Genomic DNA, 13,467 nt, shown 5'->3' with positions numbered 1-13,467 from the left:
TACCAGATGTAAAGAATATTAACAGTGACTGTGAAACCTGATTGAGTATGGAAAGTCCAAGCCTTCTCCTCTCATCAGCCATCTTCTTTCCAGATGTCTCAAAGGTCATAACCAGTAAAGCAGGGGAGGCTTCCATCATCGCCCTCACCTACACCAACACACGAATCAAAATTAAAAAAAAATTTAGAGTTAAAATCATGGCGGATCATTTTCATCATAACATAGAAAATAAAAAGCACTCAACACAAACTATACATGTAGTCAGAAATTTCACTGTCTAAATATTTTCTCTTATACAAGGTGTGTAGAGGTAAAATGCATGAAAACACACTTTACCTTGGAGAGGCCGTGTAGACTGAGCTCAGTACGTTTTACTCAGTATTACACCTGCTGTGTAATGATTAAGGATGTAAAACTGCAGAAAGGTGAAAGAGGCCCTCAATAACCTAAAGCAGAGGAATGAGATAAAGATAGAAAAAAAACATAGATTTAATTCTGTGGAAAACATTACAACAATAACATGCTATACTAAATTGAGGTATTTGCAAATGTTTAACCCAACGTCTTTGTTTTGCTATGTCAGTAACTTTGAAACTACGATAAATGGTAGTGATAAATATACATATCTTTGGCGATGAGCTACCATAATCTCCACATGCTAAATGAAAAATATTAAATGTTGAAAGACAATGGATACAATTGTCATTCATGGTTGCCTCCGCCGAACTCTGCCCGTACTAACCTGTCAATGTGTGGCTGAGGGATAAAAAGGCATCAGGGTTAATTCAAGGCAACAGAAACAAAGATAAGCCCAGCTACAAAATATGCCCGTGACATATCATTTGAAACACATGTACAACAGCCATTATTTTACTGCCAAATGTATTATAATAAAGAATTAAAAATATACAAAATATAAAAGCATTTCTCACCCAAACTGTTGTTTCTCCTGGGTCCTAAAATAGCCTCGTGTAATTAGAATAAAATATACCATCATGAATAAAACAAACTAAACTAAAAATAAAATAACGATAAAATATAACTTCTGTATATAGTATAGGAATATATAGTATAGTATATCTATCAGTACAGGTTTAGTGGACTGCATATGGAAGAAAATGATTTTATTGTACCTCAAAATAAAACGAAAATGCTTCTTTTTGTAATCTATAAGGATTTGACAGTAAATTTCTCCAAAAGTATAGTATAGGTGACCTATAGCAATCACTATAATCGATGGCCTAGGGCATATGTGTCAAACTCAAGCCCTGCGGGCCACATCCGGCTCATGACTGAATTATTTTTGGCCCACATGATTATATATATATATATATATGATCAGAGCTGGCCTGCTGCTAGAACGCACGCACCATTATAATAAGTCCCACAATGCACTGCCAGCACGTTAGCGTGTCAGTCATGGCCGTGAGTGCATACCTCGCTCGTTTTCTAGCAGCCTGACAGAGCTGCACACTTCACTTATCTTGCTTTTAATCATTTTAATGTAATTTATTATTTTATTGTGATTATATGTTGATGCCTTTTACTATTTCTAAATATCTGTAATGCCTTTGTTTTATGTAAAGCACTTTTATTGTCCAGTACATGAAATGTGCTATACAAATAAACTGCCTTTCCTTAAAAAACGTTTTAACAAACATTGAACCAGTCTGGCCCTCAACTTGTTGCAGTTTGTTCACTTTGGTGACAAATGTGCTGGGGGCGCCCCCTAGTGTCCTCTGGTGCACAAGGAGGGAAACAGAGAAAAGAAAAAATAAAAGAAAGCCCACTATATTGGTAAACCATCTTATTCATTAAGCTGTCAAATGTTAAATAGTATTTTCTATTACAGAATAAAATTTCATTGCTGCTAGCTACTATCGACTGTTACTTTGTTAGCTTGCTAATCATTTGGCTAGCTAATGTAACTTCATATAACGTATATGGATGTAAGTGTATAATCACCAGTATCTGGAAAAAGTATGCTTTTGTAATGATTTTTTACCATACAGTAGCAGGGGTCAGGCAATGAAGAATGTTTATAAACAAAGTTTATCTATGATAAATGGCTTGACTATATTTATTAAAGCATCCTTTAATAAAATTTCCTGAGCTGTCAAAAAGGTATTGTAACGATAAATTTAGTGGTGCTGTTAGAATGTTTCAGGTACACAAACTCTGTTTTTGCCAGCATGTGTAGGTTTAGCTGTGGTTTTACATTCATTATAATAATATAATAATAATTACCTCTATTAGTATTCAGCCTTGGAGCTGCCTATTAGTGATAATAGCAGTGGTGGTAGTGGTAGAATGTCAGATTCCATTTATTGGAAGAATGCAATTATGTGGTAGGATGACAGAAATGACCAAATGCAGTAGCCTAATTGACAACATGGATCAACTTTGTATTTGAATACAGCTGCAGGAGATGGGACATCCTGTAGTAGTACACCAGGAAGCAGTGGAACACAGGTCAGTCTGTTCATTCAAGCCACATTCATACTTTTAAGTAGGCCGACACCAAAATATATAAATATAAAATACAAAAGTTATTTCCTGAAAGTGATCCAATGATCCACGATCATTTCACTTATTGTATTAAATTATATCTTAACAAAATAAAACAGGAAGTGAAACTAACTTTTCACTAAACTAAAAAGGTGGGCGGATCAATGCTCTAGAGTTGATGCTGTAATATCAGCTGCTCAAAATATAGGAAACAATACTTATTTTAAATATAGAGATTTCACTCTGCTGATACAAAATATGACATTTATTTTCACTTTTGAGGGTTTTAGACAATAAAATAGCTGTGAAGCTACAGTGTATTCCTCCTGTGTCACATGATCATGGCAGCCTATCAGATGTCTTTATGTTAGTGATGTTTTATTCTGATATTTAACTGGTTTAATTCAGGTTATTTTGTGTTATGTTTTAGTATATTTATATTACTTTTACATATTGTATTTTTTTTTTAAATGTGAGTAATCCTAAATTAATTAAAACTATTTTAAAATAAAAAAAAAGATTTATGTTTATCTCATTTTGGTTTCATTTACTCATTAGTATATTTTCTTATTGTTTTTAAAAGCTTTTCTTTAAAGTATTTATATTCTTGAGTTTTATATATGTTTCATACTGCCCTTACAATACAGAGCTCAATGCACACTGTACAATCTATATTTTACTTTAAAGGGCAAGAAGTAGTTATCGATATCAATATTGGTGTTGGTATTGGTGAAAAAGTACCAAAAACTAATGATGTCACATTGAAAGGAAACATTTTGGTATAAATAAAAGTCTGTGTACATGCTCAAGCCATGTCTTCACAAATACCCCTTTACTGTACGGCCTCTTAGTACGAGAACTGTTCCACACCAGCTGATATGTCAGTGTGACAGTGTCTGAGGGTTTTTTTTAACTTTGTAGGAAAAATAGGTTTATAAAAAACATATTGAGTGGACGTAGCAATGATTCATTCAGCTCTATGTTATTGGCGGATGCAGAAATCTTTTAAACAACCTGAACTTGGTGAGAATACAGAGACAAGCCATGCACATCCTTCATGTGAAAACAAGGTCATTGTGTCTGTATGTGGTTGCTTCATTTCCTGTGTCTCTAAAGTCAGACAATGGCATCTTCATGCTGAGTTTGATTCTGTGGTTTTCAGCACAAACTGAAAAAAAGATCTGGATAATAAAAGACTGAACTTGTTTTTAATCAAACCTATAAAGTAGTTGTTTGACATAAGAAGCAGCATGAGTTTATTAAAAGTTTTAATTTCATTAAAAGTATTAAAACTTTTTTTTTCTTTTTTTTTGTTACACTCGGCTGCTTGTGGTGATTTCCTGTGTTAGATGGTGTGGTTTGTCTGCTTTAACTTAAGGGAAGACAGCAAAACAGCAGCATGGTGACCACATCCCTCTGCCTCTTGATCTGTAAGTAATTATTATTTCTTTACTTCCTGTTCTTGTAACACTTGCCCCTTGCTTGTAATTTTCTCCTTTAGCGTATAAATATATTTTCCAGGTTTTCCTGTTCAGGATAGGCTTTTGCTGTTGTCAGCACTTATTTACTAGGTTTTTCACACACAACCATCTCTAGGGTTTCCAGAGAATGGTGTGAAGAAGAGCAATATCCAGTGAGCCGCAGTTGTCTGGAACAGAATGTCTGGTTGATGTCAGAGGCCAGAGGAAAATGATGGGCTACAGCAGCAGAAGACCACATCGGGTGCCTCCTGTCACACAACGATTTTTGGGCTGTTTTTAATCCCGATTTTGCCTCTTCCAGACCTCGGATGGCAAACACCCGATTATCGTGAGATTTCCCTGTCCAATCATCATTTGGTCTGTGGTGTGTTATGTGCCGATTTGTCCCGATAACCCGCTCTTAAACGGGTCGTAGCCAACAATTGGGAACATTTAACATGTTTAATATTTCAGTGCCGATTTCTGAGGAACGCCGACGACTCATGCATGGTGACGTGGTATGGCATGTAGCCAATCACAGAGCGAGCTGGCTGGGGAGCAAGGAAGTAAATATAGTCTGTGTTCCTCGTAATTCTGAGGACAACTAGAACGCATCATAAGCACACAGTTCGTAGATGGATGATATATCATGGAAGAGTGTTCAATGGAAATGTAGTAACACTGCCAAGAGAAATATACAAAATTATAAGCATCACTCATCACTGGCAAAACCTACCAGTTATCTCATTTTATACCCATCTAAATTTATTTTAACCCACATTTAAAAGTGGACCGGAGAACTTTGTAGACTGTTGTCAGCGAAACCACCTCCTAATCAATGCAGGGAAAACCAAGGAGATGGTGGTGGATTTTCGCAGATGCCGGTCTGCTGTCCTCTCACTGTTAATAGTCCAGGGAATGGACATTGAGAGGGTGGACTCTCATAAATACCTGGCCTGGACTCACAACATGGACGCACTGATGAGGAATGGTTAGAGCAGGTCTATCTTCTGAGGAAAATGCAGACTTTAGGAGTGAAGGGGACACTCCTGAGGACCTTCTATGACTCTGTGGTGGCTTCAGCCACCCTGTATGGTGTAGTCTGCTGCAGCAGCAGCACACAAGGTGAGAAAGAAGGTGGACGAAGTCATCCGGAAATCCAGCTTTGTCCTGGGCTGTTCACGGGACTCAGTGTAGGAGGTAGGTGACAAAGGGGGCCTGGCAAAACTGCCATCCATGTTGGACCACAAGTCCCATCCCGTGCAGGACACCCCGTCTGCTCTGGAGAGCAGCTTCAGAGACAGACTGATCCATCCATCCAACCAGATCCCCAGCAGTGATTCACAATTAATTAAAATCTTTTAACTAAACCTCCAGAGGCAGCAACACAGTTAGTTCTAGAATACAGGAGGGGGGGAGAGAAGCCCAAAAATCTAAAAGTAATGAGAAATATCTAATAAACAAAAACAATAGCAGGCTGACCTGCAAGACATTACAAAAGAAAGTTATAATTAAACATCAAGTTAACTAGGAGTATTACAGTTGGAAGAAATGTAATGTTACCAGTTCTGCTTGGATTCCAATCCACTGTACTGTACATGAAATGTGCTATACAAATAAACTGCCTTGCCTTGCCTTACATATTTATGTACTTATTTATATACTGTACATAGTCACCCAGTCAGACCAGATACTGTACATATTATTTATTGTGTGGGTGTTTACGTTTTTTAAATTCACCTGCATACTTCTGCTTACTGCACCTGTACTGTTACAACAAAGCAATTTTCCCACTAATAAAGGTTTTCTTATTGTATTCTAATTTTTCTATTTTTATTTGGTAGGTTTTAATTAATAGTCCTGATTATTACCCTTTTAACCTATTAACAAAACATTACTTACACCACTCCTCCTCCTCCTCCTTTCATATCTTGGACATCATACTCATCTTCTGTATTTACAGATACTGCAAGTGGGCAAGAAGTAAGAACACCTGAAAGAACCTTTACAGGTTAAACCTGAAAGAAAATTTATTTTTACTTACTGTGCTGGTGAGAAAAAACTCTTTTGAATGTGGAGACTTTGGGAACATCCTGCCGCAGCAACAACATCCATCATTCATCAGTAACCCATCCATAACTTCAAGTGCAGCTTTTACTATTCTTTCTACCTTATTTTGTTTTTATTCGACTCTTTCTATTCTTGCCTTGTGTATAATTATGTGTGTGTACATGTGTCATGTGTTCCATCAGATTTCCCATTGCAAAATTTCAATGGTGGTAAAAATTTTTACTTTTCTAAACTAGTGACAATGATATTAAAAAGATAGGTTAAAAAAGAGAGAGAGAGAGAATGAGAGAGAAAGAGGAAGAGGAAGTGAAACATATCATGTACCTACACTGTGGTAGGTGCCAGACGGTGTGAAAACTGATGGACTGCATTTCTTAGTTGAACAGCGGATGAAATCTGCTCTTTTAGCGGTTAGAAATGAGGATGTTTAAGCTGCTTTTTTGGACTGGATGCTTCATTCTGCTGTCAGTCACAGAACAAGATACAGGTAAGTTAGAAAATATCTCCCTGTCAGACCTAAGTAGTCTTTTCTTTTTTAATCTGTCATATTCTCCATCATCTTTCGTTTTGGCCCCAAAACACGTCAGATAAATAGGACTAAATAAATAATACGTAAATATTTAAAGTGAAACTCATAAGAGGCAGGAACAATCTTATATAGTTTTGTTGGATTGTCCTGTTAGTCATTCAAACATTCTGCTTTCTGCTAAAGTCTCAGCAATAAGTAGAAAATATATAATCTTCAAGATATAACTTTATTTTCTCAAACTGCTGCTGCAAATACTCTTGGAGCAGTGGCCAAAAACAGGAAGTCTGCCATTTTGGGTCAAAGTCGTCATTTTGGCATTTTACTCAATTCGTTTAAAATCTCCTCCTAGAGATATTATTGTAGCGTCACCAAAATTATTCAGGATGTTCAGAAGGCATTTGTCTTTAAAAGTTATCAAAAGTTTTCTAAAAGTTTGAGTTTACTCGTAATTCCGAGCGGTAGGTGATGTGATGTCATCACCAGTCACTCCCGACCATTTTCCAACCCCCATAGCAACAAGGTCACAGTCCTCCACCTACACTAGGTGATGGAGCTAAGCACAGGGGACCAGAGGGAATGAGATTCAGCTAAATGGTTCTTTAAGGAGGCAGACATTGTCTCACTACTGATGTGGTCAACTAAGAGATTCCTAAACTGCTGAATACACAGAATGTTTTTGGTTTTCTAGTTCACAAGGATAGTTTTCTTTGGGATGCATAATGCTGTGCGTATCATGTGTGCAGAGTTAATTGCCATATTAATGTCACCTAAGTCACCTAATAGACACAGTGCGGGGTTTGCAGGAACATTACATTTAAATGTAAATTAAATGCCAAATTTCAGGTCTCCACAAATTTTAGTTGGCCATTTTCTTTTTTCTTTAAACTCGTCCTGTCCAGCATCATAGCAAGCAAAATGATAATCTGGTTGCTGTATCATGCTGATCAAATTTGCTCTGCCAAGGGGAGGCCTATGGGTAAGGCTCCTCTTGATAATCTGATTCATTTATTTATTTACTTTGAATCACGGAATCTATGTAATCTTGCTGGACCTGACCGGAGGGGACAGAAAAAGATGGAAAATAGCAAAAAGAGCAAAAGGGAAAGAAGAAAGGAGACAAAAAGTTCACAGACGGAAGGAAATGACCCTTCAATCCACACCATCACCAGACAACAAACTGTTACACCTGTACATGAACACACCAGAAAATTTCCTACAACTTTTACAAAAACAGAAACACACATACACACACAAAAAAACCCCAGAGCTGCTAGTCATTAGGAGTTTTTAAATAATAACCAAATCAAAAAGACAAATCATTAAAGTAGCATAACAACGACCAGATACTAACTCACAGGAAAAATAAAAAAAATAATTTTCTCTTAGTATAAAAACCCACTGGACAATTCAGTGATTGTGTCAGCATGCAGAGCACGAGGAATAAGGATTGATCAGTGATGAAGAGTGGTGAGTGAGATCGTGCAAATGCGAACACGCCTCTACGGAGGTCAGAGGCAGATCAGGGCAGCCCAGAGACCAGGGCCCTCAGTAGCAGCCCCTGGAGCACTAACCCAAGCTAGCCCACCACGAAGATGACTCCAACCCCACAATTTCCTTGCGCACTCCCGCTCATCCTAACACATACATGCCTCCTCAGCCCCACCCACACAATATAAACACTCACACAGCATACAACCCTCCCACTCACACTCCCCAGACACACTTCCACTCATCCTAGCACATGCATACGCACGCACACAAACATACCCCCACACCCACACAAACATCATCCAAAGCATAGACACACACACAACATACAAGCATCCCTGTCTCACACCCCAGCACCTCGCCCTATAATCCCCCGAATGCCCGGGCCATACCCTGGCCCAGGGCATGCACCAACCCACACCATGGCAGCACATCCAGGCAGGCCCAGACCCCCGGCACATACGGACCCCACCACCAAGAAGGGAGGAGGACCACCCCTAGGCACCAGAACCCAGAACCCCTGCCCAGTCCGCCCTGGTATAGCCCGGCCACCCGGCCCAGGGCCGACGCCCACCGACCCAGGCGTCACCAGTGGCCTCACCCCCACCACGAGGCGACTTCAACCGCTGGCCCCCACAGCCCCTGACAGGGCCAGACCCAGAGCCACCCCCAACGCAAAGCAGCCCGGCCCCGCACCACGGGAAACCACAAAGAACCTGCAACCACCAGTCACTCCCGACCATTTTCCAACCCCCATAGCAACAAGGTCACAGTCCTCCACCTACACTAGGTGATGGAGCTAAGCACAGGGGACCAGAGGGAATGAGATTCAGCTAAATGGTTCTTTAAGGAGGCAGACATTGTCTCACTACTGATGTGGTCAACTAAGAGATTCCTAAACTGCTGAATACACAGAATGTTTTTGGTTTTCTAGTTCACAAGGATAGTTTTCTTTGGGATGCATAATGCTGTGTGTATCATGTGTGCAGAGTTAATTGCCATATTAATGTCACCTAAGTCACCTAATAGACACAGTGCGGGGTTTGCAGGAACATTACATTTAAACCATGTTGACATGTCCACACATACCTGAAACCAGAACCTGCGGACAGGTGTGCAGGACCACAAGGCATGGAGATAGTTGTCAGGTGTGTTTTCATTGGAGTGAGGGCAGATGTTTGATTGTGACAGACCCATTCTGAACATCCTTTGTCCTGTATAATGAGTTCTATACAGAATTTTGAATTGTATCAGTTGCATATTTGAATTGTTAGTCATTTTAAAGGTGTTTAAACATATTTGTGACCATTTATCTTTATTAAAGTTACTGGATAAGTCACCCTCCCATTTTGAAGTTGGAAGAAAGATTGAGTCTTCTAGTTTGGATAATAGTCTATATGTTTTTGATAATAGCTTTGGGGCATTGAGGTTAATGAATTTTGCCACCCTAATAGGTAGCTGTAAGTTTAATTGATTAATGATATATTTTTCTACATATAATAGATTTAAGCTGGTGATATTCTAAAAAATTTTTGCTACTGATTCCATATTGTGAAGTGAGAATATTAAATGAGAAGAAGTTTCCATTTTCTATTATATGTTCTGTTTTATTCCTTAATTTTTCCATTGAGTAAAACTGATAAGCTTTTTGTTTTGCAGGATGTCAGGGTTGTTTCAGAGGGGTGTAAACTTACATGGAAAAAGTGAGGATTTGGTTATTTTTAGAAATTCTCACCAAGCCACTAAAGAGGAACAGATATTGCTTTTAAAACACTTATGTGTTTTGATGGTTGAGCTGATGAATGGCAGGTCAGAGATGACCAGATCCTCACATAACGCTTGCTCTACATCTAACCATGATTCATCCAGACTGCTAGGTTTAAGCCATTTGGAGATATACTGCAGCTTGTTAGCTAAGAAAACATGATTAAAGTCGGGTAGCTCCAGTCCTCCTCTATCTTTAGTCTGTTGTAAAGTTTTTAGACTGATAGGTGATGGCTTGTTTTTCCATAAAAATTTAGATATATGTGAGTCCAGTGACTTAAACCAGCTGGAGAATGGTTTAGTGGGTATCATTGAAAACAGGTAGTTTACTTTAGATAGAACCATCATTTTAACTGTGGCAATTCTCCCCATGAGTGATATGGGTAAGCGCCTCCACCGTGAGAGATCATCCTCTATTGCTTTAAGTAGCTGGACATAATTTAGCTTTGTTAGTTCTGATAACCTGGGGAAAATGTTTATGCCTAGTGTTACTGCCTCATAAGTATATTAGCTGTTAAATGTGGTTTACACGGGTCTCTCATGCGGTTTAATTATCCAGTCCCACTCTGTCTTGGTTTGAAGAAACAACAAAATGGTTTATTCCTTAGGCGTCACAAACATATGCCAGTTCAAGACTGTCTGGATAGCAAACTAAACACCAAGACACTGTAAGAAAACTGTACTGTTCGCACTATGTGTTAAACTTCCAAAGTGTTGACATAGATAAACAGCCAGCCAAACTCCTTTTCATGAGCCAGGATAGCGAGCGCACTTGCTCCTTTATTCACTTTACACACTCACAAATTGGGTCACAGTGGCAGCAATGAATCGGAGTGAAACTAAAAGAAAAGAAATACAGAATATTCTTAATGGATATTCATCTTGAACCAACATGTAACAGGTAAGTACAAATGTCTGTTTTAACTAGATAAACAGAGTAGCAGAGAAGCATGTGGTGAAATTATTCAAAGTTACACAAATTTATTTATACAGCTGTACAAAGTTAACAAAATACGAACATAAACATCTCTACCAACTGTGAGGCATGTAAACAGCTTCTAGTACTTACAGCCATTGCTTTCTGAAGGATTAACCAGAAGGATGGCCTTGGATTCACAAGGGAAAACACACAGGTGCAACCTAGAGTGCCTCTAGAGAGAGAGTGGCGCCACCGGAAGCTCAAAACACTTGCCGATCACGTGGTCCATGTAGCCTCCAAAAGTTCCAGGAAGTGCTTGGCGTCCAATACAAAATAATAAGGAAACTACGATAATCGGTAAATAATGATCAATGGAGGCTTTGCTTTGCAATATTTTTATAGTTGTGTTCATTGATATGAATCATCTTAAGTTTACTATGACATCAACAGCAATATAAATCGTAATATTTTCTGTTTTTTTAACCTTATCTTTCAGACTTGACTGAGGCATAACAATAGGTGACGACAATGATTTACCAAGTGACTACACAATAAATCTAGGCTCACAGCATAATGATAACTGTTCTTACAGGAAATCTATATCCAATAAATAAAATTTAGATCCCAATTCATTTCAAATAAATGGGTTATCTATTCTTACTTATTAGTATCTACTTGTGTGAATTGCTTTTAAGTCTTAAGACTTATTTTGACTGAGGCAGACTGATAACTACACAAGTCTGGACTCACAATATAATGTGTTATTACAGAAAATCCATGGCAAATAAATAAAATTTTGATTTCAATTCATGGAAAATACATGGCTTTCTATCACTATTTATTAACTATCCCAAGACTTACTCCCTACATATACATAATAAATCAGACAAACACCCTTTGTTTTCCAAATGCATTTAATACCTAAAAGAATTCCTTTACAATAGCATAAAACTCGACTAGATTAGCATATCTAGCCATTTCTTTTCTCTGCTATGCTTGAATACAGTCTTAACCATGGTATGCTGTGCTGCATGGGGATGCTCCAATCGCTCAGAGAAAGGCGTGCGTATGTATGGCTTCCCCAAAGACAGGGACAGAAGGAAAATATGGATGGCCAAAGTCAGCAGGATACATTTGACCACCATCAGGGACTGTGAAAACAAAAAAATATGTGAGGTAATCATATTAAAACAATGCATTTACACATTTTCAAAGACCATATCATTGGGAAGTTAATATTTTTAAATTAAACACAGAGAACACATCACAGGGAGATTTATATGGTTGAGGTTGCAGAATTTAGAAAAAAAGACACGAAACAACACTTAAAAGTGGCCAAACCAGGAAGGTGAAGAAGAACAGTATCCCAGTTAACGTCAGGCAACCCCAGAACTGCTGAAAGTTCTTCAGGACAATGCTGCACGAGGGAAGAGTGATATACTTCCCTTAAGCATCTCTCTGCTTCTCTGCTCTCATCCTGCACACTGGGAGAGTGCTGAGTGCTGTCTAGTGCAGCAAATGCACTCAAGTACAATCAGCCACTTATTTTGTATATGTATATTTTGTTAAGTTCTTAAGGTTAACATGTTTGTTACATTTAACAGGTTAGGTTTTATAGTTGCAAAGATTGTAAACATATATACTACGAGTATTGTGCTATCTAATACTGTGTATTCATTTTCATATCTTTGTCCATAATTCCACAGCCTTATAAATACATTAAAATTAAATAAAATGTAACTACAATCGCTCTCCCTACACATTAACCTCGCTATCAACGGCGTTGGATCAATTTATATTGACAAACAGAATTTACATTCATCAGCCTGTGGCATCTGTTGCTATCAGTGTGCTAGCATAAACTTTTATCGGTTTATAATCTCTAAATATATTAATCTAGACAGGGACAATCCGTCAACATATTTAATTACTCCTGTCAAGTTGATTTCGATGCACAACTGATATGGAAATATGACTATTAAAACATCTTACCTTGAAGAAGTGTAGCTCCGACAATCTGCTCCATTGAAATACATTGACCGTCGCTTAGCTTTTGCTAACTTCCGGGAACTTTTGAGGGGCTCCATACGCCGCCATTGCTGTGAAAAAACTGAACCATTGCAGTGAACGGAGACGGCGCCACTCTCTCTCTAGAGGCACTCTAGTGCAACCATGCTCTATTCACAGCTTGGACCTTTTCTATTTCCTGTTTCCTGTTTAATAAAAGGTGTCAAATAAAAGTTCCACTGCTCTAACTTCCTACTTCCTGTTTCCCATGTCACAAAATAAAGGCTTCACTATTTGTTGAAGCAAATTATTAGACAGTAATTTTCAGTGGAAAACTGTGATATTAACACACAAAATACACTCAGGGCAGAACAAAAACCGTGTGCTTCCACAGCTAATATAGTAAAAAAAAAACATAGTTCGCTGTTCTACCATTACACAGCCTGGATGCGTTCTTAAAGCCACAGTACCAAAAATACCAGGGAAAAATTAGTTGCTTCTTATTCACATTACATATTTAACCACCTCAAATTAAACTTGATGTCCAATCTAAACATTTTTGATTTACTGTTGACCATAACAACCTTAACTAAACGACATCCTCTTAGAAAAAAGTGAAAACACCACCAATGGGGAAATAATATAAAAAATGAGTTTGCCTCATACACCTAGATATCTAATGTTTCCAGACTGTATTGTAGTATTGGGTGTGTTTTGTAGGT

The 13,467-nt window shown here is 38.2% G+C and overlaps 1 protein-coding gene and 2 long non-coding RNA genes across 4 annotated transcripts in view; 1 reads left to right on the top strand and 2 right to left on the bottom strand.

Annotated features, from left to right (window-relative positions):
* LOC121640227 overlaps positions 1 to 13,467 on the bottom strand; it is a 46,271-nt gene that overhangs the window by 16,134 nt on the left and 16,670 nt on the right. Inside the window, exons 2-3 of the long non-coding RNA XR_006010412.1 lie at positions 8,139 to 8,143; positions 3,523 to 3,527 (exon numbers count right to left, since the gene is read on the bottom strand). This is a non-coding gene — a long non-coding RNA (uncharacterized LOC121640227). The remainder of the gene's footprint in view (positions 1 to 3,522; positions 3,528 to 8,138; positions 8,144 to 13,467) is intronic.
* The window catches only part of LOC121640165 (myelin-oligodendrocyte glycoprotein-like), a 123,208-nt gene continuing 116,103 nt past the window's right edge, over positions 6,363 to 13,467 (top strand). Inside the window, exon 1 of one of the 2 annotated variants that reach the window (XM_041985862.1) lies at positions 6,363 to 6,525. In XM_041985862.1, the coding sequence (XP_041841796.1) occupies positions 6,456 to 6,525 (70 nt within the window). In that variant the 5' untranslated portion in view covers positions 6,363 to 6,455. The remainder of the gene's footprint in view (positions 6,526 to 13,467) is intronic. The other variant, XM_041985861.1, reaches the window with a different exon arrangement.
* LOC121640218 lies at positions 10,353 to 13,121 on the bottom strand. The gene is made up of 3 exons (XR_006010403.1): positions 12,910 to 13,121; positions 10,889 to 10,959; positions 10,353 to 10,658 (listed from the first exon to the last, which is right to left on the bottom strand). It is a non-coding gene; the product is annotated as an uncharacterized LOC121640218 (long non-coding RNA).

The sequence above is a fragment of the Melanotaenia boesemani genome, chromosome 5, assembly GCF_017639745.1.
Source record: "Melanotaenia boesemani isolate fMelBoe1 chromosome 5, fMelBoe1.pri, whole genome shotgun sequence".
Taxonomy (NCBI): domain Eukaryota; kingdom Metazoa; phylum Chordata; class Actinopteri; order Atheriniformes; family Melanotaeniidae; genus Melanotaenia; species Melanotaenia boesemani.
The sequence above is the reverse complement of the archived record's forward strand: the minus strand, read 5'-3'. Positions and strand labels throughout refer to the sequence as shown.